This window comes from Gambusia affinis, linkage group LG11 (assembly GCF_019740435.1).
Source record: "Gambusia affinis linkage group LG11, SWU_Gaff_1.0, whole genome shotgun sequence".
Classification (NCBI taxonomy): domain Eukaryota; kingdom Metazoa; phylum Chordata; class Actinopteri; order Cyprinodontiformes; family Poeciliidae; genus Gambusia; species Gambusia affinis.
Genome location: NC_057878.1, coordinates 28,410,622 through 28,436,272, shown reverse-complemented (window position 1 = coordinate 28,436,272; position 25,651 = coordinate 28,410,622). Strand labels below are relative to the sequence as shown.

Here is a 25,651-nt window from a genome sequence, read left to right as displayed (position 1 = left end):
TTTTCAAAGGCAGATATTAATATAATCAAAGTTAGCGCTTTAGCATTAGCACAACTAAATTAGCAGAGCTCATTATATCAAACTACTATTCATAAACTTTATTATGTTTTTTTTAGATTGTCATTTTTAAAATGAAAAATAAATCAGAATTTCTTGGGGAAATTCACCACATCTACAAATATTCAGGAAATTGATAAAATCTGATAAAATCTCCCTTTGTTTACGTAGAAAGTTCTGGAAAACGGATCCGTCTGATGGTCCATTTAACTTCACAAAACCAAAGCTGACACTGAATAAAATGAGGATTTTATCCAGAATTTATTACTTTTAAGAACATAAAGGGAAACTACAGAACACAACAATTTAGTTCAGTTTCTTTAACAGTGAAAAAAGAATCTGCTTTAGGACAAAGTCACGCGATGCAACATGTGTGTTTTCTACTTTGAAAGAAACGTCCAGTTTGAACAACTTTTCTTAGATTTCTTGCTCCTCAGTCGGATGATCTGTTTGGGGAAATGTTGGCTCTCAGGATGCTGCAGAGCAGCTGTGAGCAGCGACTATCTTACCCGGCGGTCAGAGTCATCCGAGTTTGGAGAATCAGAAAATTTTTCTCATAGGAGTGAAAGTAGCAGCAGCTCAGCTCAGATCAGTTAGCATAGCATGCTAGCTGATACACACTCACTCTGATCATTTGGCCAAAATAAATGTCAAACGTTTCTCCAGTTGTGAGAGATTAAAATCTTAATTTGACACCATCAGACTAGATATATCGATATAAATGACTGGACTGGACGTTGGTATTGTGCGGTGGGAAACTGACATAATGGTGCTAAACAATTATAAAGAGACGTGATGTTTTACTATCCATTGTCTACAAACACATTTCAGAAAATAGAATAGAGACGTGAGTTAGCTTGACTTTGACAAACTGAACGTGTAGATGTGAGTTCACATGTAGAAACATTTATTTCACCCTTAAATGAAGGGTGAAATAAGGCGACACAAAGACGGATCACCAGTAGATCAGGGGGTTAAATTAACCAACCCACCGCCGCTGTGTTCTTACACCACATTCTGAAGTGACGGTTTTTAAAGTATTTAACTTTATTTTACAGAAATTAGACAGGAAATGAGGGCGCTGCGTCTGTTTCTGTGGCAGATTCCTGCTCATCAGTCTGGTTCTGTTGACATCACTCCATGAAGAATAACGGCTAATAGACGCCGATCTGTACAGTAATGTATCTGAATGAGCTGCAGCAGCCAATACAGTCCATAAATATCTCTAAATTGTTTTAACAGGTCAGGTTTTACATAAAAATAATAATTTTCTTGTTATTTTTGTATTTTTATCCAGTTATTTCTCTGTGTAAATAAATTGGAAAATGTGAAAACAATCATTTCTGTTAGGTGAGGAAAATGATTCTCCAAGTTTCTAAAGCCAAAGCAACGTTTGGCTGCAGCCAACGGGGAAATGAAACTGAGAACCGTCTGACCCGAGAGGCCAGAGAAACCGCTCAGGCAAAAATACTGAAGAAAAATTACAAATTAACAGAAACATAAAGTCAGAACTGGAACCTAAGAGACAGTTAATCTGCAAAAACACGTTTCATCATAAAGATCAGGTTTGTGTCGCTTCAGGCTGCAGTGTGAAAATGGCCAATCTTAAAAAAAAGGCATTTCCTTCTACTGAGTGCAGGATCAAACCTGGTGTGTGTGTGTGTGTGTGTGTGTGTGTGTGTGTGTGTGTGTGTTAGCGGGCCGTGGTGGGTGGCGCCCGCAGCGCCTCCTGGAAGCGGTGGCAGTTGGGGTCTCCTCTGACTCTGGGTGTCTCCGGGATCTGGACGCCCGTCAGCGGGTCCACGCACCAGCACTCGCCCCGCTGGCCGTGAGTCGACATGTTGCACTGCAGGAGGAACAGAAACAGCCGGGGGAGGGGCGCAGGAGGCACAGCGGGTTAATGAAGCATGGAGGTGTGTGTGTGTGTGTGTGAGGCAGGGTGAAGGATCATTGGATAAGAGCGAGGGCTCTGGTCCGGGTGGGACCACATTCACCCAATAATAACCCGTCCCCACACACACCCACACACACCCCAACACACACACACACACACTCCTCTCTTAAATGAGGTCGTGATGGAAACAGACTCAGTTCATGAGGGGAAAGTTTCTATTTTCTTCCTTTTATGAGGAAGAACAAAGAAGTGACAGTTACAGTAATTAGTGCGCGGCGCTGGGAGGTGCTGCAGCGCATCGGGCTGCGGCGCGGTGGGCTGCGGCGCGGTGGGCTGCGGCGCGGTGCAGAGGGAACACTTCAAGTATGGAGGAAGTACAGTGATGCATCCTGGGAACTGAGGAACAATGCTGCTGCTTGTGAGCAGATCCTTCAGGAAACCATGACGCCTGTTCAGATCCTCTGCTCTGCTCCACTATCTCCCTACGATCAAACCTGGATCTGTGACCTTGTTTGACCTTCAGCCTCTGATTTCTGCAGACGAGCAGAAGCACAACTCATTCTCAGCTTAGCCAAAGTCTTCCCCTGCAGCTCGCCAAACACTTTTATTGTCTTGTAACCTTCAGCTCAGGAGCCTGTTGTCTGGTTCAGGATGACATCCTCTCACACCTTGGTGTGTGTGTGTGTGTGTGTGTGTGTGTGTGAAGGCAGGATGCTGAGAAACAGGAGTGTGTGTTGGAGTTTATAAAGGATGGATCAGTGAGTTAAACATCCTGACCAATTCAACACACAAATGCTAAAAATCTTCATCTCTGCTGTCAAAATTAAACCTAAAATTATAATTTATCTTCATGTTTTTCTTTAGACTGGGGTTATGTGGAGTAGCTATGAGCAGTCAATGATCTATGGAGGGATTTTCAACTAATCACATTAATTATAATTAATGGATTAATGCTAATTTAATAATTGATTAATCATTCAGTCTGGAAAAAAAATCTCAAATTAAATCATATTTTGCATCTAATGACTAACTAGTTAATTCATAAACTAATAATTACCAACTAGTTAATTTAGTTTAAAAACTTAGTTTATTGTTGAGTAAAAAAGTCAATGTTTGTTTCTTTTTCCCCTTTTTTGCCCAGACAGTCATTTTGACTGCATGATTTTGATCCATGTGGTAAAAGGTTTGGACGCCCTCCTGCGTTGTACAGATTGATTGTTCTGCATTGCACCACAGAGGTTGAGGGTTTAAATCCCAGCCTGGTCTCTCTCTGACTAACTGACCCCAGGTCGTCTCACCTGCTTCAGGTTGTACAGTCCGTGTCTGTCGCAGTTTGGGATCTTGAGGCCGTACAGGTTCTCCAGCGGGCCCCGGTTGTCCTCTGAGGTCATCCTGGAGATCTCCTCCAGCACCAGGTCCAGCTCCTGCTGACAGGAGCTCTGGAGGAGACACAGCAGAAACACGCTCATGTCAAAACGAGCCCATCAGGAGCAGCTGCTCCTCACGGCGTTTGTTGGGAAAATGAGCCGCAGCAGATGAGGAGCTGCTAAAACATCAACAGTCTTTAGTTGTGAAGGTTTGAGTCGTTTTGTGAGCTCCACACACGGCGAGGCCAGTAAACCAAAAACATTTACAGCTTTATTAACAGGTTTTATCACATTTATCAAACATTTCAAAACGCTAAAGTTCTTTAATACATAAGAAAGTAAATTGGAAAAACTGAAAGAAAAATGAGAAAATAGAAGAAAAACAGGAAAAAGAAAATAAACTTGTAAATAAATAAGAAAAAAATGGAAATGGAAAGAAAATTTAAAAAGTGAATATTTTGAGAAGAAAAATGGGAAAAGGAAAAAAATGTTTTTGTTTTTTATTCATGATTTTAGAATATTTCCATCACAGGATCTGAACGTTCAGCCTGACAGCAGAGAGAATCCCAAGAAAAACTGGAGAGTCTGGAGAACAAACTCCTCAGAGGATGACAGAAACATCCCACAGATGGTTTAAAACTTTTGCACAGCCCTGGATGAGGTCCTCCATTGTCTTGAAGTGACCTTTGACCTTGACCTGTATGTGCATGGTGCTTTGCTTCAGTGATTATAAAGGAAAGCAAACGTTGTACAGTCTGCTCATGGTCACATACAGCTCTGTGACCTCTGACCTCACATGTCCACCCCCAGTTTACCCTCGCCCCTGATTGGCTCTCTGACTGACCCAGTTCCCAGCTTGGCCCCGCCCCCTGTTTGACTCTGCCCTCTGATTGGCCCCGCCCCCTGGCTGATGGCCCTCTGATTGGCCCCGCCCCCTGTCTGACTGCCCTCTGATTGGCCCCGCCCCCTGGCTGACTGCCCTCTGATTGGCCCCGCCCCCTGCCTTGTTGTTCATTTTGCTCGTTTTCTCTCCCGGTTTTGGTAAATGAGAGAAAACGAGCTGCAGTATCGTTGTTCTCATCACAGACTTGCGGACCTCAACCAGAACCAACCCGGCCCAAACCGCCAACTCACTGCAAGCTTTTATTTTGAAGGGCTCACTCTGAGACTGTCGGGTTAAATAGAGTTGTGCAACTCTCCACAACTTTATATGAAAACAAAACATCAGTTTTACTGGCACTGATTGGATCTAAATGTTTCGTTAGTAAGCTAAACATTTGGCTTCCTAACAAATCATTTAGTTTGGAGCTGAACAATTAACTTGCTTTATTTAAACTATTTAGCTACAAATAAACATTTTGCTCATTAACTAAATATTTAGTTTGAGGCTAACTGTTTAGCTTACTAGCTAATAGTTTAAACATTTAGGTTCACATTAGCACTAAATATTTAGTTTGAATCCAACTATTTACCTCCAAACTAAATATTTATAAGATGTTGTGGAGCAAACATTCAGGGTTTTATAAACTGGGATCCAGACTGGCTCCAGTCTGTGTGAGTAGTCGAGGTTCTGACCGGCGGCTCTCTCTGGACTCGCTCGTCGTGCGGGCTGGTCCTCATCCTGGTTCTCAGCTCATTCTGAGTCTGAATCCGGGCTTTCTCCTGCCGGTTCCAGGGGTCAGCCAGCGGCCTCTTCACCAGAGGACTCTCGGTGCCGTGCACCTCTGCAGGGAGACGACAGGAAAACAACCTTTAAATGTGCTGCATGCGGTCGGCGGTTCGGCCCGTCTGCTTTTAACCCACGCCTGGAGCGTCCTCCAGATCTCCGCTCTGCGACCCGTTGGGTTCCTGAAACTCCTTCCTGCTAACAGGCGCTCTTTACAAGCGCAGGTCTTAATTCTGGAATTACAGGACAATGTCAGTCTGTGTCCTCGGGGCGTCCTGCGCCTCGCGGTGACTAATGCTGCACCGAACACTCAGGTGCTGCGACGGCTGCAATTACCGTGGCGACAGTGAGGTCACAACCTATAAAGCTCTGGTCGGGCTTTCTGAGGCAGAAATTATGACCCAGATTCCAGATTTCCTCTGAGACGGCGCAGAGTCCTGCAGCTCTTCAGATGCGTCTTTGTTCCGACGTGGCGCATTTAAACGGCTAATTAACGCGACTTCATGTTCTCAGAAACAAGGAGGTTCAAAGGACTTCACATGATAAAAACAACAGGAAGTCCTTAGGAACAAACAGGAAGCAATACATTTAGTCAAACACCATCATCAAGCAAACATGCATCATATTTATTAATCAACGTTCTGGTTGTTATGAATCAACAGGTGACAGAAGGCCGACTTTGTAACCGTCTCTATGTGACTGTGAAGGTTCAGGTCAAAGGTCAGCCTGATCAGTAGTCTCCAGCTGTAATGACTGAAGCTGAGAGCTGACTCTCGATCATTCCTCTTTAAATCCAAACAATAACTTCAGGGTTTTAAAGCAGTGACCTTTGAACCCAACACCTGCTCTAAAAGATAAAACTTGAACAAAATCAGGTTCTCTGGAGTTTGGCAAAGTTTAAGGCTTTTCCTCATCCTTTCTTACTCTGTTAGAGAACATCACTGATTCTCAGTAGGCTTAAGGTCTGAACTTTGACTAGGCCACTAGTCTAAACCATCCCATAACATCTTTGGCTGGATGTTTAGTGACTGGTCTTCTGCAACCTCCATTCTTCCTATTGACTCTGCCCTGCTCCCCCCTCCCACAGCATGATGCTGCCACCTCCATGTTTCGCTGTGGTGATGGTTTTGACCCATCGTAGTGTCGGTCATGCTGCTCTGAGCAGAGCGCCCTGGAAAACTGAAAATGTCACATTTCTCTCTTCAGAAAAAGTCGGATTCTTAGTTTGCAGAAATTTATTCCACCCGCTAAAAATCCTGAAAGCCATTTTGTGTCGTCCTCTTCCCGACTACACACAGCTTCATGCATCAAATAAAATCCCGGGTTTGCAGAAAGTCAGAGCAGAACTGAAAGCCTGAAACGGAGACAAACTTTGACAGTAAACTCTGCATTGATCAGGATTCAAAGCCGTGACATTTCTCGTTAGCAAGAAGGAGCCGAGAGTCGAGGATTTCAGTCCTGGGAGTCCAGACTTGTAAGGAGGCCGACCTGATGCTGAGTCAGCAGCTCGTTCCTGCCAGAGGCTTCGAGCTGCGGCTGGTGTCGGTGTAATTAGCACCGAAACAGAACGCAGAGGCTGTAAATCAGCTCCGCGTCCTGGAGCTGTGTATTCACTCACTCACACACACACACACACACACACACACAGATGCCAGGTGGGAAACCTGCAACAGCAGGACTCTGATTTTATTTTCTGATGTGAAATCTTCCAGAAAAAAATTACATTTAAATATGTCACTTTATTACTCCATTTAAACAAATGTTTGTTTCCTTTATTTATCTAAATGTGGACATTTCCACCCCTGGCCAGCAGGTGGCAATGTTATCTGTTTCAAAAGTTAAAGTAAACTTTTTAAACCTTCAGTGCATTTATATCCAGTTGTGACAAAAAAAAAAAACTTGCATTACTTTAGTTTTTGTGGTCAGATGTTAAATTCTTTGGAGTTTAAATTTGGATATTTCATCTATTAGTGTAAATTTAAGTATGACGCTAATTAGATCGATGAGTCATTTAAAGGGCCGGTATTATGCGTTTTCATTTTACAACACAATAAAGTAACTCTGTTACCTTCAGTTGTTATAAAAATGCTACATATATTATATTCGACTTAAAAGAAATTTGACTTCCTGATGAAAAGATTTAAAATTGGACCTCTGTCTCTTTAAGAAACTCCTGCTCTTTCTGAAGCTCCGCCTCCAGAAAGTCACCCCAACATGGCTTCACTATTAACCCTTTAACGTTTTTACCAGAGTTGCTCTGAGCAGCAGCTCCATTAATGAACTCAGCAAATGTTTGCTAATTACTGCTGGCTAGTCTGAAGGAGCTGAGTGGGGGAGGAGCTACACCTCAGAGGCGGAGCCAGATCCACCCAGGTGTTTTGCACCTGAATGGTTGCCATGGAGATTGAAGGATTTCTCAAACATGAAAGACTCAAAGCAAAACTCCAGAGAAATACATAACATGAAAGATAAAAAAGATTATATTTTACATGATACTGGCCCTTTAAAACTGCGATATGTAACTTTTATAAATAAAATATTTTTATTACATATTTGTTAAAACTGTCACCGTGTCCTGACAGTAGGAGACAGATAATTTATGAAAATAAAGGAGCTTTTCTGTCTCCTCCCAGTGGTTCTGCTGCCATCTGCAGAAATGCACCATCCCCATCAGAAACAGCCAATCAGAACATGAAGGAGGGTCTTAGCGCTGTCAATCATCCTCACGTATAGCTCCTTGCTCTCTGCAGCTAGTTCCCCCACAGCAGAGCATACCACAGATGCTAATGCTAGGCAGCATGGCCACTGATGACTGAAGATAAACGGTTTTTCAGTAACTGTAAGTTGTTTCTCCACCATTAGCACTTTGAGCAGCGCGTACACGAGGGTGAAGAACAAAGCAACATCTTGAATAACTGGACTGAGGTTTTCGACATTAGCCACACTGCGGCCATGTTGATGGACGTGTTCAGAAGCCCAACCCGAGTCAGCAGCCTTTGCTAAAGCTCAGTCGGGTTCAGAAGGTATTTTGTGATTGTGTGTCAGACCTGCGTAACCATGGCTACAGCCCTTAGCTACCACCTGCCCTCCAAACAGCGTCTGTTCTGCCTCAGCGCCTTAGAAACTACCTGTCTGAAGCTGTGGAGGGTTGGCTTTGGCTCGTGCCTTTGAGCGATGCTTTCACAGCTTTCTCAACACGCACAATGAGTAATGAGCGCCTCTCCGACTGTTGCTTCTCATTAATGCGTTTGCCCTGTTATCATATGGAGGCGTGTCTCAGACAGCCGTCAGGGCCTTTGATGGCCGGACAATGTACCATTGTCTGCATGAATGCCTCTTCCTGTCGGCCGGCCACTTCAAAGCTGCTGGGTAGTTCTTGCTTTCAGCGGTTGCCTTTATGCACGTTTTCCTGTCCGGTTGCAACCTCGGAAGTTGCCAAGTTGAAACCTTTCAGCTCAGAACCCTTGAAATAAAAACCGTGAGGGTCGAGACTCAAATCGCTGACCTAACATCTGCAGTCTTCTGCTAATTCTGGTCCAGAAATCCAACACCGACGTTTTGTGCAGCTCTGCAGTGAACCTGGGGTTGTTCTCCTACAGGAATGTACCAGAAAGGTTCCTTCAGAGGACATTTGATCAGAAGCTCATCGTTGACGACCTGAACTCAATCAGCGAGGACTGGACTAAACTTCACTGGTTCTTCATCACTACAGATCACTCACAGCAGTTTCTCTACTCCTATTTCACCAGCTAAGCAAAAAATCGATTTCTAGTTTTCTTTGGCTTCTAGCCTGCTGATGAGACTAAACTGAGGTAACGCCTTACAAATAAATAAAAACTCTACTGCACATTCCTGGACAGAGGCAGCAAGTTTAAATTATTTTGACACAGTTAATGAATGGAGGAAAACAATGATTTTGAGGCATTTGGAGACAAATGCCTCAAAAGCTACCAATAAAGTTGGTTGTCCTAACCGTAAAGCACTAACCATAAAGTTAGTTATGCTAAAAGCAACACGGTATTTAGCAGAAGCTAAATTAGACAAATAGTCACCATGAAATAAAACTAAACTATAATAAAAACCCAAAGCAAACGGTCACTCTGCAGGACTGGAGCTGCAGTCCCACTTCAGTACATAAAGGTTACAACATCTGGTCATAAATTCAGAAAAACAAAAGCAGCAGCACAAAAGATTTACTCCTCAGGTAAAGTTAGACCCAGTGAATGAAGAAAGGCAGCAGCACGTGGGCTCATCAGCAGGCAGCCACACGCCGATGGGCCAGAGCTTCACCCATCACATATTCTCCTTGGAGTAATTAAAGAGCAGAGTGAGTGAAGGAGGAGAGCAAGTTCCAGCAGAGAATCTCCTGCAGGGGAGCCGAGGCGAAGCCACACCGTTAAAACACAGAGAAACACTCAAATCTGTTCACACTGGATTTGTGACACCGTTCAATTTACAGCACGTTTAATTTCACTAAAACGTTTACAGAAAGAACGTAATTGGGGTTTAATGAACTCTTCATAAGGTTTGGGGAGAGCAGAATATTCAGCATTTTTAACTCTTCAGGAACTAAAATCCTGTCTTGATTTATGAACCTGAATCATTTTGATGCCAGGAGCTGCTTAGACGCTGTTTGCACGCATGCTAGCTACTCTACATGAAGGTTAGCCACTTTAAATGTTGCAGCCATGTTAGATGCATGGTAGCCATTTTAAGACTGTTAGTTATTTTATATGTATGTTACTGTTTTAAATGTGTATTTTAAATTTAAATGCATTAGTCATTTTAATTGCATTAATTGGATTCTATCCATTTTAGATGCATGTTAGCGATTTTAGATGTTTAACTTTCCAGTTACTCAGATTTGACAGATTCTGGCTTCACAGTTTTGAAGAAACATTAGTTACTGTTACGATCTCTGACTTTATAAAAACACACTGTGGCTTTCTGAAACACTTGTGTTTACAACATGGAGCACAAAAATAAAGAAACCGAATTCTGAGATTAAGTCAGCAACTCATTTTTCCATCTTCACGGAGAATTTGTCCAGTAAATCGAGCAGAGACTGAAGTCTGGTATCTGTCATGGTGACACTTCCAGAAATAATTCTTCTTCTTCCTCCCTGTTTTTCAAGTGGTAGCTGGATTTGATGCTTCCGACTTCGGCCGCCAGATTCCCAAGTGCTTTTCTCGCTCTCCAGAGAAAACACTGACAGAACGGCGACGCTGCTGGCAGCGGAAAATGTATAAAGTTTCAACTTTCAATTAAGCGAGAATAACAGAGCCGTGCTGAACGAAGAGTATGCGTTGCTCGACAGACCTTCCCTTCATAAATACTGTACATGTTGAAATGTTGACGGCTAAAACAAATATTGCTGCACGATGATGTATCCGTGTCGCTGACAGATCTGCCACACCTGGCATGTTGCCTCAGCTCCTCCGGACAGATAGATAATGCATTTGTCCAGAAACTTTGATTTTTGTAGTTAAGGTGGAGCAGCGGAGGAAAGGAAATCTGGACAGACCAAAACGGTCGGCTAATCCTTCACATGTTAGCATGTAATGTCAGCGGGCAACAGCAGAAACATCTTCAAGGTCCAGTTAAGCCAGGAAGAGGCTGATGCTGTTTAAAAACAGTCATGAGCCGAGGAAACCACAGGCTGAAACGAGGCTCGTTTTCAGCTGGTTTCTGCAGTCTGCACACAGAAGATGGGAAGTCAAACAGGGGATGCAGAAAAATCGATCATGTCTTCGGCTGCAGTTACACAAGATGCCATGAGGCAGATTTTTTATTCTCTGCTTCTTCACTTGTGGTTTGGAGTTAAGAAGACAAAAGTTCATGTTTTCAGTTCGAAGCCACAGCGTGGATCAGCAGCAAAGATGAGATTGAGCAATCAGGCTGAACTCATCGCCATGGAGATGTTTCCTAACAACAAACCTCTGCAGTTCATGCTCCATGTCAATGTACCTGGTCTGTCTCCTGAACCCCTTCAAAATAAGAGTCCTGAGGCGGGTTCACTGCTTGTTCACGGTCACAGATGTGAGTTTGGAGCATTACATATGTCAACATTAACTTTCACCAATCAATACTGGCACTTTGACCTCTCTGACTATCGCTCAGCAGGGGAACGTTGACATTTCTGGCCCTCAGGGGGATTTCACGGTTATTTGTTTGGAGTAACATGTTTTATGTAGGTGGCATCTAAAAAAGGAAAATAAAAACACTATTTCCAATTAGTGATATTTTGCTACCATCCAGATGAAAGAGGTTAAAACTCCTGCAGGGGCGGAGCTCTGATTCTGGTTTCATGACATCCTGATTCACTCTGTCCAGTTTCTGACTAAACTAAAACTGGTTCATGTTGGACGGGTTGCAGACAAATTGGTGACCATTACATATTCTCTGGGATTTCCCAGTCAGGAGAAACTCAAACCATGTTAAAACTCCCCCCAAAATATTCTTACAGCCCTGCCTCCTTCACTTCTTCAGTGGTAAAAGGATTTTAAAAATCTCAGACTGAAAATGGTTACTGGATTTGTTCACCATCTCGTCTTTGGTTGGACATTATTATTGGCTTCTTCACCAAATATATTTATATATTTTTTTACCTTTATTTTTTTAAGCCTCTTCACAAAAAAGTTTAAGATTCAATGATGTAATAATTACAAATAAACTTTTTTATCCTCCATCATGTCATGATTCTATCATGCATGTTTGAGAAATCCTTCAATCTCCATGGCAACCATTCAGCTGATAAACGTCTGGGTGGACATAGCCCCGCCTACAAGATGAAGCTCCTCCCCCACTCAGCACCTTCAGACTAGCCAGCAGCAATTAGCAACCACCAGATGGAACAGCTGTGCTGATCATAGGAACTACTGCTCAGTGCAACGCTGGTGAAAACGTTACAGGGTTAATAGAGGAGCCATGTTGGGATGGCCTCCTGGAGGCGGAGCTTCAGAAACAGCAGGAGCTTCTTAAAGAGACAGAGGCCCAATTTCAAGGTATTAAATCAGGGTTTTATAACAACTGCACTGCAAAAACAAACTTTCATCCAGCATTTTGGTCTAGTTTCTAGTGCAAATATCCAAGTAAACTTGAAATAAGACAAACCAACTTAAAAGTAACATTTCATCAACATATAGAGGCTTTCTTTAAGTAACCAATTCCTTAATACTGATGAAAAAGATCTATTGACAGATTATTTAACTTATAACAACACATTTTCACATGTTATAAGTTAATGCATCTACCAACGGACAAAGAACTTTTTCATCAAAATGGTGTAATATTTACTTAAAGCAAGCCTCTACATGTAGCTGAAAAGTTAGTTTGAAATTTGTAGTAAAAACTATAAAAGTTTGGAGGAAATGTAGTGACTTGATTTTGCACCATGTGCCAATAAAACACATAATGCTGCATAAATCTGAAGAATTGAGTAAACCGGGTCAACATCTGTAGTGAGAGTGACTTTTAGCTGAATGTGACCAGAACCCAAAATGTTTCATGAAGAGGATGAACCTCTTACCATTAGTGGGCAGCAGGTCCAAACCCGGGTCCTGTTCCACGCTGCGCGTGCATCGGCCGAAGCCCTGGATGAGCTGCTGCAGGGGTAACTCTGCGTCCACGCTGGGGGAGCACAGGAGCCCGGTGGAGCAGCGCGGCGTGTAAACCCCGCAGAACTCCCCCTCCAGGCGGGCGCAGACGGGGCAGCAGCCGCAGCCCGGCTCCCGCACTATCTCTGCGCACAGCGTGACCTTAGGGCAGCCGTCCTGGTTCTCCGCCGTGCAGCGCGGGCATCTGAACACCAGATCCCCACGCAGGAGTCCAGGCAGGGCGAGGAGAGCGAGCAGGAAGCCGAACATCACTGCAGCGACTGCTGGGGGGGAAATGAGGCCGCAGTTATCTGATGAACCTGACGATTCGTTAGCAGGTTAGCGGCCCGCTAGGTAAACACGCTGACAGGGTCCTACCTGCTGTCATATTACTGACTGAACCAAACAGGGTCAACGACAACACAGCTGGAAGAAACATTTACTCAGCTACGCTGTAGTTTCTACTTTTACTCAAGTGATTTTATTATGAAGTGTTTCTAAAATTTCTGGATTCTCTAAATTCACCGAACACAAACCTGCAGGTTTTATTAAAAGTTTTATATTGAACCAAATTGATTTGGAAAAATGTTCTTTTGCCTGATTTTATTTATATGAATTATTGTCATTTTGGTCCTTAAAATACAAACATTTTCTCTGAACTTTTTATTTTTGTCCGTCTGATGACGTAATTTTTACTCAAATTTTTGGAAACTGTCCACCTCTGGGCAGATATTTTACTGCAATCTTAAATATTTCAGACACAAGAAAAGAAAAGTTTGTTCCACGTCTTTTAAGAACCCTGTAGTTGCGTTTCTATTAACCATAAAATTATGTAAATTGAAAAATAAATTCCTTTATCAGAAACATTCAGACATAAAAAAATTCGAGTTTTTCCAACTTGACTTCAAGTTTCTCAGATGGTTTTTCAGTTGTGTTGAAACAGATTTATTTCCCAAACTGCAATGGAAACTGTATTTCACATCATGAGTTCAGTTACTACTGGTGGAAACACCAAAGAGGACGACAGGAAGTGGTGGGAGGATTTTGTGTTTGTGGTTTTTCTGGCTCCGGAGCTCTCGCAGCGTCTTAGTTTATAGAAAGTTGCGTTGTATTGAATCCAAAACTCTTCTGTAAATCATGTGAGACTAATTACCACAGAGGGTAGCAGCCGCCCAGCAGGGAGCCACTGCAGCAGCTTGAAGGTGACGGTGGCATTTATTCTGTCCAAGACATGAACACAGAAAAAACAAAACTGAATATTTTGACAATATTCATAAATATCAAGTATTTATGCTGTCAGAGTGTTTTTATCAGCTCTACTGTCTAAAGTTTTGCAAATGGAGGTAAAAATTAAAAATGGCTACCAGCTTCATCGGTGGTTTCTACTGCAACGGTAATAAAAGCTGCAGGATGTGGAGAGATTTTCATTTTAAAGACCATTAATCAGAACAAAACAAAAATGGCTTCCAGCCTAAACGGTCCAAAGCATCAACCAAAAATTGGTTTAGGAGAACCAGAACCAGTCTTATTATTAGACTGGTAATGATGAAAAATGGTTTGAAATATTATTTTACTTAAAAATGGTTTCATATATCGTTTATGGCAATAACTGTCGTCCAGCAGGTAGAATCATGACTTGGGGAAACAGCTCACGGTTTTAACTAATAACTCTTCCTAGTTTCTCAAAATAACCTCAAACTGCAAAAAGTGCAGCTTTTGAAACGTTTGGAGAGGATTTGACTCGGGAATCAAACTGTCTTTCTTCCTGCTTTCCGTTTCCATGACGATAAAAATGGACAAAAGCACCAACAGCCGTCATCTTTCAGCACGGGTTTCCAGTCGTCTGCTCAGTTTGGAAATGTTTCTTCACGGCCGCTGCGCTGCATTATGTGGGTTATTATGTGTAGCCGCTGCTTAGCAACTCCACCTGAATGGGCATCAGTTGAACAATGTGGAGCGTTCGATTTTCCTCCTGATGCTGAGAGACGTTTGAACCAAAAGATCCGGGATGAAGCCGCTCACTTTTTCCACTCAGCCTGATAATTCAGCGCCGCAGCAGATTAATGAGATTTCAGGGCTGCTGAATATTATCTAACACGTCTGGAATATGTGATAAAGTCGGAACCGGATTAGCCGGAGGGTTTTCCTCTGGAGCAGGAAGCAGGACTGGATCCTTATCCCAGGAATCTGGACGTCACCTTAATAAGCTTTAATGGTTTCTGGCCTGACAGTCGTCATGCTGCGGGCCAGTTTCCACAGGGTCCCACTCCTAATGGGAGAAGATTTGTTTTCCTGTTCAGCCTGGTCCGGGGCTTCGATCCTCCGCCAGCAGCCATGAAGAGAAGTTAAAATAGTTTCACATCGTTTAATAATCACAACAGGCGTTAAACAAAACCTGCTAACCCTGATAACGAACGTTTAGCCGCTGGAAACGAGGCTTTTCCGAAGGGGGTCCGGTCTCCTGCAACCTTTAGATGTTTCTCCACTTCAACACACCTGAGTCCAATCATGAGGTCGTCAGCAGGAGAACCCGACTGCACTGAGGAGGAGAACCAGCTGTTGGATTCAGGTTGTTGGACCAGAGAGACTCTAAGAGCTGCAGGACACCGGACCTCCAGAACCAGGACCGCCCAGCCTGATCAAAGGGCTTGTTAGTTTGACTCACTGCAGCAGAAAATGTAACAAATGTTGCATTTTTGGTCCTGAATTGAACCAAACATACCGGACTATCACACGTGTGATTTTTTTTTCTGTCTATGAATATTCGTTTGGAGATTTATAAAAAACTTTCAAATGATTCAGAAAAAACTCATGGGAACGAAACGATATTTTAATATCTTCAAAGCTCATAAAGTTGTTTATTTTACATTTTCAGAGATTTTGCACAAATTAAACAAATTGATTCTTAATTTTTTGATCTGTTTTCGTCTCTTCAGACCTTCAGACCGTTCTCTGATGGAGTGGGCGTGGCTATAACACAAGGCGGTTGCTATAGAAACACTTCCTCCCCCTTTCTGCGATAATTACACATTTTTCTTTCCTTATCTGTTGCAGTTCCAACTGGAAACAAAAAACAAAAAAAGCAATGCAAGTGTGGTTGGGGCGTTTCTGTTGCAACTTCTCCAAGCAAAGTCATGTTGACCTGAATAAGAAATACTGTTTTAATAACGAGAGATTCTAGAAACATCATTATTCACTCAAACATCCCAGTCCCACTGGACTTCCTCCAGCTGTGACTGGGAAAGGCCTCCCAGTCAGATGTAAACAGGGACTTTAAACATGCGGACGCCGTGACTCTGAGGTCGTAGTTCACGTATTTTTGGGGCCGAGGGCGAAACATGGAGATGGGAAACGGCCAGAACCCGCCTGGGAAAGGAAGCAGACTGCCCACTGCTGTTGCTCAATCCAATTACCTCCAGAGGTAAAACCGGACCCATCAGTTGTTCTTCTGACTGGGACTGAACGGGTTTCACTGAGGAAACCAACACCAACGGATCACAACTGACGAGGTGAGTACTAAATACTTCTATTAAAGACAGATCAGCTGCGCTCAGCTTCCTTCATGTGAACAGAAATATTGAACTTAAAATTCTCTGCTTCCCAGGTGACCAGCGTGTGGGAAAGAACCACATGTTTTTATTTATTCTGATTTTAGATGATGTGGTCGTCCTGAGAGTTAGAATAAGAAGATTCAGGATATTTGTGACACAGATGAATGTCATATCTTCTCAGATGATGCCGACTGTTCTCCTGCTGACACTTTTAGCCACCTGGCCAGGTAATGACATCATCATAAACAAAAGAGACACATTAAAACTTTTGGGCTGGTTTAAACATTTTAAATCTGTGAGGTTACACTGAGATGTTCTACCAGAACCAGCGAGTCCAAAAATCTGAAAACAACGATGCTTCACTGACCGACGGGCAGAAAGACTCAACGATCTCAGACTGAGCAGATTAACACGAGGTCATGTTTACAGCTGCTGCTTCCTGAGCGTTTAGCTAGTGGTTAGCACAGCTAACTGTAGCAGGTGTTGCTAAACTAAAGCAGTAATAAAAAAATGTGTTATGCTAGTGCTAAAGTGCTACACCAGTGTGATATTTGGCAGAAGCTAATGCTAAAGTGTGAAATTCAAAAATGTTTATGTCCACTGTGTGTCAACACAAATGACGACGTCGTCTTCAACAAAATACAATGTATTGTTGCGTTGCAGCAAATTACAGTTATTACCCAGAATGCATCGCTGTATTTCTACAGCAAACGGTTTAAAATCTACTGAATCACTTCCTGAAACGATTTGACCACCTGAAGGTGACATGGAGACACATGCTGGATATCAACATGTTTCACTTAGCTTTAGCATTAGCTTCTGCTAGATATCATCTGGGTTAGCAGAGCTAACTTTTTAGTTAGTGGCTTCTATCAATGGGTTTTGAGTGGCCTAGTCAAAGTCTGGATGTAAATCATGACCTAAAACAATCAGTTTGTGCTGCAAAACATTAATTAAAACAATTCTGCAAAGCAGAGCGGCTCCAGATGCCTCCACATCACAAACACTAGATGGCGCCATTGGTGAAGCGTTTAGGTTTGGGGTGTAATTTACTTTTACAGGCAGGTTTGGTTGATCCGTCGTTTTAAAACTGCTGACCATTTTCTGATTTAACAGAAGTTGATTGTTTTTCTTCTCTCGACGTTTGATGAATATTCCAGTGACCAAACAAATATGAAAGGTGGTGAAAACTTTTTCTGCAGCAGTGAAACAACAAGCAGCTGCAGCCGGATGGTTTTCACAGTAAATCGCTGAATAATTTAAGGAACAATAACAAGAATGTCAGAAATGGACCCAGTCCAGCCTCAGAGCCGGTTCCAACAGAAATATTTAGAACTTGTAGCGAAATGATGTGGATTTAATGCTTTTGGCTCGTTAACCTGTCAGAACGCGGGCCTTAAAGAAAACGTGCTGCTGTATTTTATATAAACCCGAACCGAGTCCAAATCAAACAAAGTTTAAATCTGGAGGCTGCGCATTAAAACAACACAGTTATCAATTATGTGCAGAGTAATAATAAAAAACGCATTGAAACCCACCATCCGTGGCTCTGATCACGCTGTCCTGTCGTTTCCTCCAGGAACCGACGCTGACGCCATCCCGCCCTGCGACCAGAACCGGTTCCACTTCAGCGTCCAGAACTGCAGGTCCGATTTCAACCGGAGCATAGAGACGAGCGGCTATCAGCAGGACTGCCCATGGTCGGCCGTCAAACCGTAAATATCCGATGAGTACCAGGTTCTCCTCTCGAACTGCCGGCCAAAACGGTTTGGGTCATGAAACCGGCCCAGTACGGTTCTGAAGCTACACTCAAACATTAACTGGAACTATTTGGGTAACTTAGCCTGAAATAACAGGGAAAACTGTTATACAAGTCAGCATATTATATATTCATCTGTAAATATCAGTTTCTAATTAAATATTTAATTTACAGACAAAACTTTTAAGCTCAAAACAAAATATTACGTTTGCAGCTCAATATTTGGTTAGAAAGCTAAAGTTAGCTCCAAACTCAATATTTAGTTTAAAGTTTGTAAGCTAAATATCTTGCTATCTTAGCGCTAACAAAATATTTAGCTATTTTAGAGCTAAATGTTTAGTTTGGATATAAATATTTAGATTCAATTCAAACTACATACATAGCTTAATACCAAATCTGTAGCAAAAAGCTACATACTTAACTACAAGCTAAGTTTGTAGCTTGAAGCACATAGCACAAACTACATAGTTGTTGCCAAGTGTGTAGTTTGAATCTAATAATTTAGCTCGTTAACTCAACATTTTGTTAGCAAGATTTATGTTAGATTTGTTAAATATTTAGTTAATAGGCTAAACATTTAGCTTAAAAATTGTAGTTAGCAAGAGAAACATTTAGTTTAAAGCCAATTATCTACCTAAATATTATTTAATAATATATCTAGCAAACTAAATATTTAGCTCAAACTAAATTTTTAGCTTGCCAACTAAATGTTTGGTCTTTAGCCAAACATTTATCTCAGTAAACACTTTTATTACAGACTAAATTAACCAAATTATTGCTGTTAATTTTTGACAGTGTAGCTTGGGTCCAGCTGCGCGGCCCGGTTCGGTCCCAGATGTTTTCCACTCTGAAATCATGTAACAATGAGTGGTTGTGAGGTTTGTGATGATTTATGGAGGCTCTGCTTGTCTCCACATCTTCAGGATATGACAATTTAATATCTGACCATGAAATACAAGCTAGCCCTCAAGCAGAGGGTGGTTTCTCCTTAGAAGAAGCTCGGAGTCACTGAGGCGAGATGTTTTTGGCTCATGGCGTCCGACTGGATCACATGATTGAAAGTGCAGCTTTGCTTTCCTTTTCCCTGCTTTAATAACACATAACTCGAACCAGAAATGTTTATTCCGATGCCAAATATTATACATTATATTAAACTATGACTTCCTGTCCAGTATCAGTGGCGAAGCCTTTCTTTGGCCTCAGATCGTCAGGCAGATCTCTGATTTTCTCTCCAACAATATTTCTCGCCATCTTTCTGGTTTTCAGCTTTTAGCTTCTGGATTCGGATCAGGCCTGAACTTTGGCAAAAACATTCGGACGTTCTGGAGATTTAACCGTTTCTCCACCAATGCGTCACAGATCATCGGCACCCTGCAGCTTCCACCGCCGAACTGGACAACCGGATGTTTTCCTCCTGAATCCTGGTTTATCACTTTATAAGTCATTCAACACTTTTACTGGAAGAAGAAAACTGAATTTCTTTCCCCTATATTCAGTGTGGACCTTTGATCTCAACTGATCATTTCTGACAGATAATTTTGTTTACAGACTTCATAATTCATCATATTTGTTTTGAGCATTTAAAATGTCTTCCAGTTCCACTTTTAAATATTCATTAGAATTTAAAGTTTGATTTTCAGAATGTGTTCTTGCATTTTTATACCGTTAATATTATATTAGTTGAAAACGGTCTCAAGATAACAGAATTTATCACAGTAACATCTGGGACCATTTATCGTTCAGGAATATTTGTTATGGTGACAGAATATTCTAACATGCTGAATCCATATTTCTTTTGTAAAATGGCCGACTATAGTTTCCCCAGAACGCTCCCAGGTATGAGCCGTTTGGTGCTCCAGCGCCTGAATGAGACGCAGACAAATCTCCCACAGAAATGTGATGGAAACTCGTGGTGTGTTTAAAGACGGCCTGCACAATCCAGTTACCACATCTTAGCAACCAGTTATCCAGTTGAAAACACAGTGTGGGGATTTCCCAGATGTACCCAGCGTTAGCTACTCTGCAGACATCGGAACCGATGAGGCGCTAACGCTTCCCCTCCGTCTTGCTCTCTCTCTCCCTCCTGCAGCCTCTACAACAGCCTGATGGTGTGTGTGGACAGCTCTCTGCAGCAGAGCTGGTGCATGGGTCACACGTTCCTGGTGGACGGCGTCTTCCTGGAGGTCCACCAGGCGTTCTTCTCCCAGTGCAGCCAGGTCCAGGATCCCCCACTGCGCACCCTGCTGGCGTTAATTGCCCCCGGGGTAGTTATCACGCTCTTCCTGCCATTTCTGTGTGTTCATCTCACCTACACGGAAAAGGCTTAGAGCTCAATTACTACCAAGTCAGTGTTTTACAGCCTGGATGTTACTGTGCATGTCATGTTTTCTGCCTTTGGTAATTAAAGGTATAAAATGCGGTGACGGAGATCCAGTTAAATGCAACTTAATTGGGAACTGGGAGTAATGGAAAGAACACCAGCATGGAAAGAGTGGACAGCGACGCATCAATCCGAGCTTATTCACCTTTTGTTGTTGTTTGGATCCTGATGGAGCTGCAGCCACATCAATACAAACTTTCATTAAACATCTAAACTATCTAAACCTTTCCAAACCAGTACACCTGTAGAAAAACCCAGAAACTGTTTACCAACAAACACTAATTTACACAAAAAACAGCAAAGATACTGGAAATTTTACAGCAACTTCTGTTGTTGTAAAATGGCTGACAGGTGCAACTAGAAAACATAACAGCTGAACGATAAATCGGAAATTATTGCAATAAACGATAATATAGTTGTTTTGAGAACCTTTTCAACTAATATGGTGGTAATTGATCTCAAAGATCAATAAACTTTAAATTATAATGAACGTTTAACACTGGAACAGGAAGATATTTTAAATAAACAGAAACAACAAATACAAATTAATTAGGAAAAGTGACATCAAAGCACCAAATTTCAGGCTTTTATCACCCAGCTTTTTGTAGAAAGAGAAAAACAATAAATCATGCAAACAGAAATTATTAATATTGTTTTGGTTTATAATGCAACTAAATGCAGACCTAGCTGCAACAACAAAACTGTCATCTAGGTCTGCTGCTGTAAACAATCATCTAAAAAATTAAGAAATTATCAATTATTCTGATGATTAATCAAGTAAAAAGAATTTCTCCCAATTCACACCTACCTTTTTAAGCTGGTAAGAAACAAAAATGCTTAGGATGAAGTTCAAACATCATTTTATTGAAACATTTTTCAAGTGTAAAATCAGATGAGAAATTAAACATTTCCCATTAACTTAAAAAAAACCCTCAAAAGTAAACTTAAATTAGAGCATTAGTAAACCCTGCCTTTTATATTATCCTTCATTTCGTCTTCATGAAGCATGAAAAAGATTATTTATAACGTAGATATTTCTAGTATCTTTTTTCCATGACGGCCAAAATGCGATTCATTGTATTTATATGATTCTGAATTAATAATCAGGTAAAAATTATGATTGGAACAAAAACCTTACCGGTTAGCAGTCACGAAGTAGCTCGATGCATGAAGTTGCGGTTTCCCGCTGAGGAGTTTGAAGACATACACGTCACTTCCGTTCTGGAGTTCACCCATTCAACGGTGATATTTTCCGTTTAGTTTAAAATAATCCCACATTTTGGACCTTTTTGCCCACACCTGTCAAGTTTGTAAATATGGAAATTTTCCGCCGCCGGGTGCAAGACGTCCCACCAGTCCAGCCGTTGGAGAGGGAGCGGAAGCGGAGGTAGGGGCCATGGACCTTACCAAGCTCCGCCCACAACCGACCCACGTGACCGCAAGTCTCACAAGCAAAGCCTCGTAGCGCATTATTTCTATGTAAACATGACTCCATTAGTGCATCATTTCTACCGGATTTTCACAATATATCATCTACTACAATAGACAGAGGAAATAACAAGTTCATGTCATCATCTGGGAGGAGGTTACTGGTTTCTCAGTCACAAGCTGGTTGCAAACCTGAGGCCAGCAGGTGTCAGTCAGTCAGTTATGGTAGATCTGAAATTTGGTTTGATGACCTCAATATGAGAAGCTACAGACTGATAAGAGGAACCATAGAGCTCTGTTAAGGTAAAGAAGCCATTTGTTTGTTAAAAGTTTATGAAATCTATTTGTTCTATTTGATGTTTGTTATGAATGAGGTATACTTACAAACGAACAGGGTAATTAGTCCAACGTTTAGAAACTACAGCGGCTGTAATGAGCCACAGCAAAGGTAAACAAAGTTAAAATAACCCGAACAGGTGATCAACTCAAAACCACTCGTACCTTTTTACTCTGTCTCTTTATAGTTTAAGCACACTTGTTACCGTATCAATCGCCTGCGATTACGTTAAAACATAACATTCAGTCCGTTACGGTATCAAGTTTCCAGGCTTGATATTTATTTCTGGATTATTAATCAGCGCTTCCCTGAACACAGCGATGGTTGATTGACTAGCTGTACTTGGTGCTCGAGTGGCTAACACGAGTAACAGTTTAGTCCAAAGCCTTTTCTGCTAGGGTGACCAAACGTCCGTATTTCCCGGGATAATGTCCGTATTCCACGTCCTGTCCCGGGCGTCAGAAAGTGAGGAAATGTCCTGGTCGCGGTTTCTAGATCTGTTTAGCTAACGTTAGACTGTGTAGCAGACAGGCTTCAAGGTTTAGAAGTTGTATCAGAACTGCTATTATGCTGTACTTAGCTAACGGGAAGCTCGTGTTTGTGAGACGGCCACCCACGTGACCACGTAGAATGGGCATCAGCCAATGAAAAGCGGCCCCTCTGGTAAGGTCCATTATCGCATGTAGATGATGTTTCCCGCTGATATGAAAATTTACGGGAAAACAGTAATAAAAACAGTAATAAGGGAGCAAAAAGGAGTAAAATATGACCGCTTCCCGGTCTAAACGGGAAACTTAAGAGGAATGTTTTTGACTCTTCACAGGCGGCGATTCTTTCCGTCTCCCTCCGTGGCTGCTAATAGCGCTTAGCATTCGTCCAAGTCTCTTTGGCGGAAGTGAGAGCGTTGCGTAACACCAATAATCATCCGACCGGAGCTCAGCTAGCTAATTAGCAAAATATTGTTTCCAGCTGCAAGAAAAATACCGCGGCGGACAACATTTATTTTCCAGCAGGAAAATGAGAAAATAAAACAAACCTAATCAAATATTAACGCAATCATTTATTTTAAGTTACATATATGTGATTTCATTTTAATTATTTTGTCAAAAAGGGACATTTTGTTGAACATGATTGATTTGTAAAATGAATAAAATGATTTAAGACACAATTCAGCGTCATGTCTTTATTGACTAATGACTTGCCTCAGCAACAAATCAATTCATAAATTACAATAAGGTTAATATCCATTTAATTTATCAAAAACTGAATGATAAAAGTCTTCAGTCTGATGCTTTAATTTAAACTAGCCCTTTTGTGTTGTTGTTTACATAGATCTAAAAAAATAATTTGTTGTTTCTTATTTTTTGTTTGGATATTTAAAATGTCTGCCAGTTCCAGTCTAAAATGTTAATTAGAATTTAAAATTGAGAATGTGTTCTTGCATTATTACACTTTAAAAACAACAGTTTATCGTGATAACCTCTGAGCCAATTTATCGGCTCACATTGATGTCAGCTTTTTTTCCATATATAGTTTCATTTTTTGAACATTGGCTGTAAGGAAAAATAATAAACTATAAAACCTCTTGGTGTCCCTCAGGGACGTAGATTAGGACAGAAACTAAATGCTTCAGTGTCACACCATTCATTTTTATTTCAGACAAAATATAATGTAGAACAGTTGTGAACCGTCTTTACAGTGATGGTGAATGAATGAATGAATGTGCATTAGTTCATCTCTGTTGCAGTTTGTGTCATGAGGAAGAGCCCGTCTCTCCTCACACGTCCAGGTTGTGTTTACGCTTCAGGTCTTCACTCAGAGTGATGACCGTGGGTGGTCCGCCTCGTTGCCGTGGCGACGAAAATGTGGAAAAGTCACATCATCACTGGCATAAAATTTAAATCACTGTCTTTCTTTTCATCGCTGGTATTTTAACATGAATCAGCTGACCGTAACACCCAAACGAGTAATCAGGGTTTCCATGGTAACCTGTATACTTTGTGAAAATACATGATTATGACTGAATGTTAGGGCCAAAAATGAAATTCTATTAATAAAATGGTACAATATAGTGAAAACATTGCAAAACTATATATAAAAAACTAATAAATTATTATTTTTCTAAAAATAATACATCATAATTTATTAGAGTAAATTGTTATAATTCTTATTTATAATACTAATAATTATAATAAATTATTTTAAGAACTTATTGCAAATTATCTCATAATATTTCTAAAGAACTTTTTTACTTTGGCCCTAAAACTCCATGGCTGTAACTTGTGGGTTGTAATATTTCTATTCAATATAATGTATTTTACTAACTACTAAAATAAATAAACATATTAAGAATTTTCTAATTTAATAAAAAGTTTTGCATGTTAGAGTTTTTTATAAAAAATATCTTTAAAACAAAAAAACACTAAATAACTGAGAATTTCCTATAAAATGTTCTACTTTCAGAATTAATTTATATAACAAATATAATTTACACAAACTTTAATTTCAAACTGAGATATATATATATATATATATATGGGCTTATATAGTCAGAGCTGCTAGTTTTCATTTATTTGAGAAAAGTTCAGATTTAAACATTAAACTAATAATTACAAATAAAACCAGTTTAATGTTTTTAAATGTTGGGCAGGACGGCTTTGGATGCAGCTGAAATGTGATTTAACTTCCAAAAACCAAAAGTGACTCTGAGCTGCATGCTGAGCAGAAGGTGAGGAACCGGGTGAGGAACCCGGTGAGGAACCCGGTGAGGAACCCGGTGAGGAACCCGGTGCGGTCCGATACGAAGCGGCTCGTTTCCAGTGGACCTCCTGCAGAGCGCTGATGCAAAGCGGCTCATTGGCTGCAGGTTTGAACTCGGTGCAGCAGGGCGAGCGCCACTGCAGAGATCAGCCAGGGAAACGAACCTCCATGCATTCACAGCCGGCCTCACTTCACAGGAAACGGAGAAACGTTGCCTCTTTAATCCGGTGTCTCCTCTGAGTCGGTACATGAGTTTGGTCGTCGCTCGCTTTATGTACACAAACGGTCCAACGGGCTGCTGGGAGTATTTACAGAGCAAAGGTCAGTTTCCCCTGAGACAGAAACCCTGCAGGCTCTGAGTGAAGTAGGGCAGTTTGTTCAGTTTTTACACAGAACGTCTTTATGAGACAATGTGTTTGATTTGAGCAAAATCTGATGTTAAAAAGTTCAGAAAGTAATAAAATAACTTTAAATATTCAGTAATTTGTAGTTTTTCCACTGAGAAAGAAACAAACAGTAATTACTATCACAAAACGGAGATAATAAGTTAGCTGGGATTGTTGTGTTCAGCTGAACCTTATTAGCAGAATTAGTGTTAGCGCATTAGCTAACATTAGCATTACTAGCTATCCAAAAAGCTACTGGGTTTGAGATGAGAGGGTCACAGTATGAAGAACTGATGAAATAACTTCCTGATCTGAGGCACCACTTCCTGTTTCCAACCTGCTAAAAGCAGCAACTCACAGCTAACTGATTATTTTATGCTAGCAAAGAAAACATTAGCATGTTAGCTAACATATTGACATTCTGTTGAAATTGTGTAGAAGATTGTAGCGAAGCAGCTGGCAGTTAGCCGC

General features: G+C 41.3%; 1 protein-coding gene across 2 annotated transcripts; it reads right to left on the bottom strand.

The window, feature by feature from the left end:
- Positions 1 to 294: 294 nt before the first annotated feature.
- On the bottom strand, positions 295 to 21,470 carry LOC122839550 (insulin-like growth factor-binding protein 2-B). Of its 2 annotated transcripts, none has more exons than XM_044131245.1 (5): positions 21,408 to 21,470; positions 12,513 to 12,860; positions 4,894 to 5,042; positions 3,250 to 3,390; positions 295 to 1,903 (listed from the first exon to the last, which is right to left on the bottom strand). In XM_044131245.1, exons 2-5 carry the CDS (start codon positions 12,847 to 12,849, stop codon positions 1,751 to 1,753), a joined length of 780 nt encoding a protein of 259 aa, XP_043987180.1. In that variant the 5' UTR covers positions 12,850 to 12,860; positions 21,408 to 21,470; the 3' UTR covers positions 295 to 1,750. The 2 variants fall into 2 exon arrangements, with proteins under 2 accessions (XP_043987180.1, XP_043987179.1); XM_044131244.1 differs by lacking the exon at positions 21,408 to 21,470 and adding an exon at positions 17,669 to 17,775.
- Positions 21,471 to 25,651: the final 4,181 nt, after the last annotated feature.

Coding starts and splice junctions, on each gene's coding strand:
- LOC122839550 (XM_044131245.1), bottom strand. CDS start 12,849: ATGTTCGGCTTCCTGCTCGCTCTCCTCGCCCTGCCTGGACTCCTGCGT. Junction 5,043..12,512: donor GGACCTGCTGCCCACTAATG/GTAAGAGGTTCA, acceptor GTCTCCCTGCAG/AGGTGCACGGCACCGAGAGT. Junction 1,904..3,249: donor GACTGTACAACCTGAAGCAG/GTGAGACGACCT, acceptor TTCCTCCTGCAG/TGCAACATGTCGACTCACGG.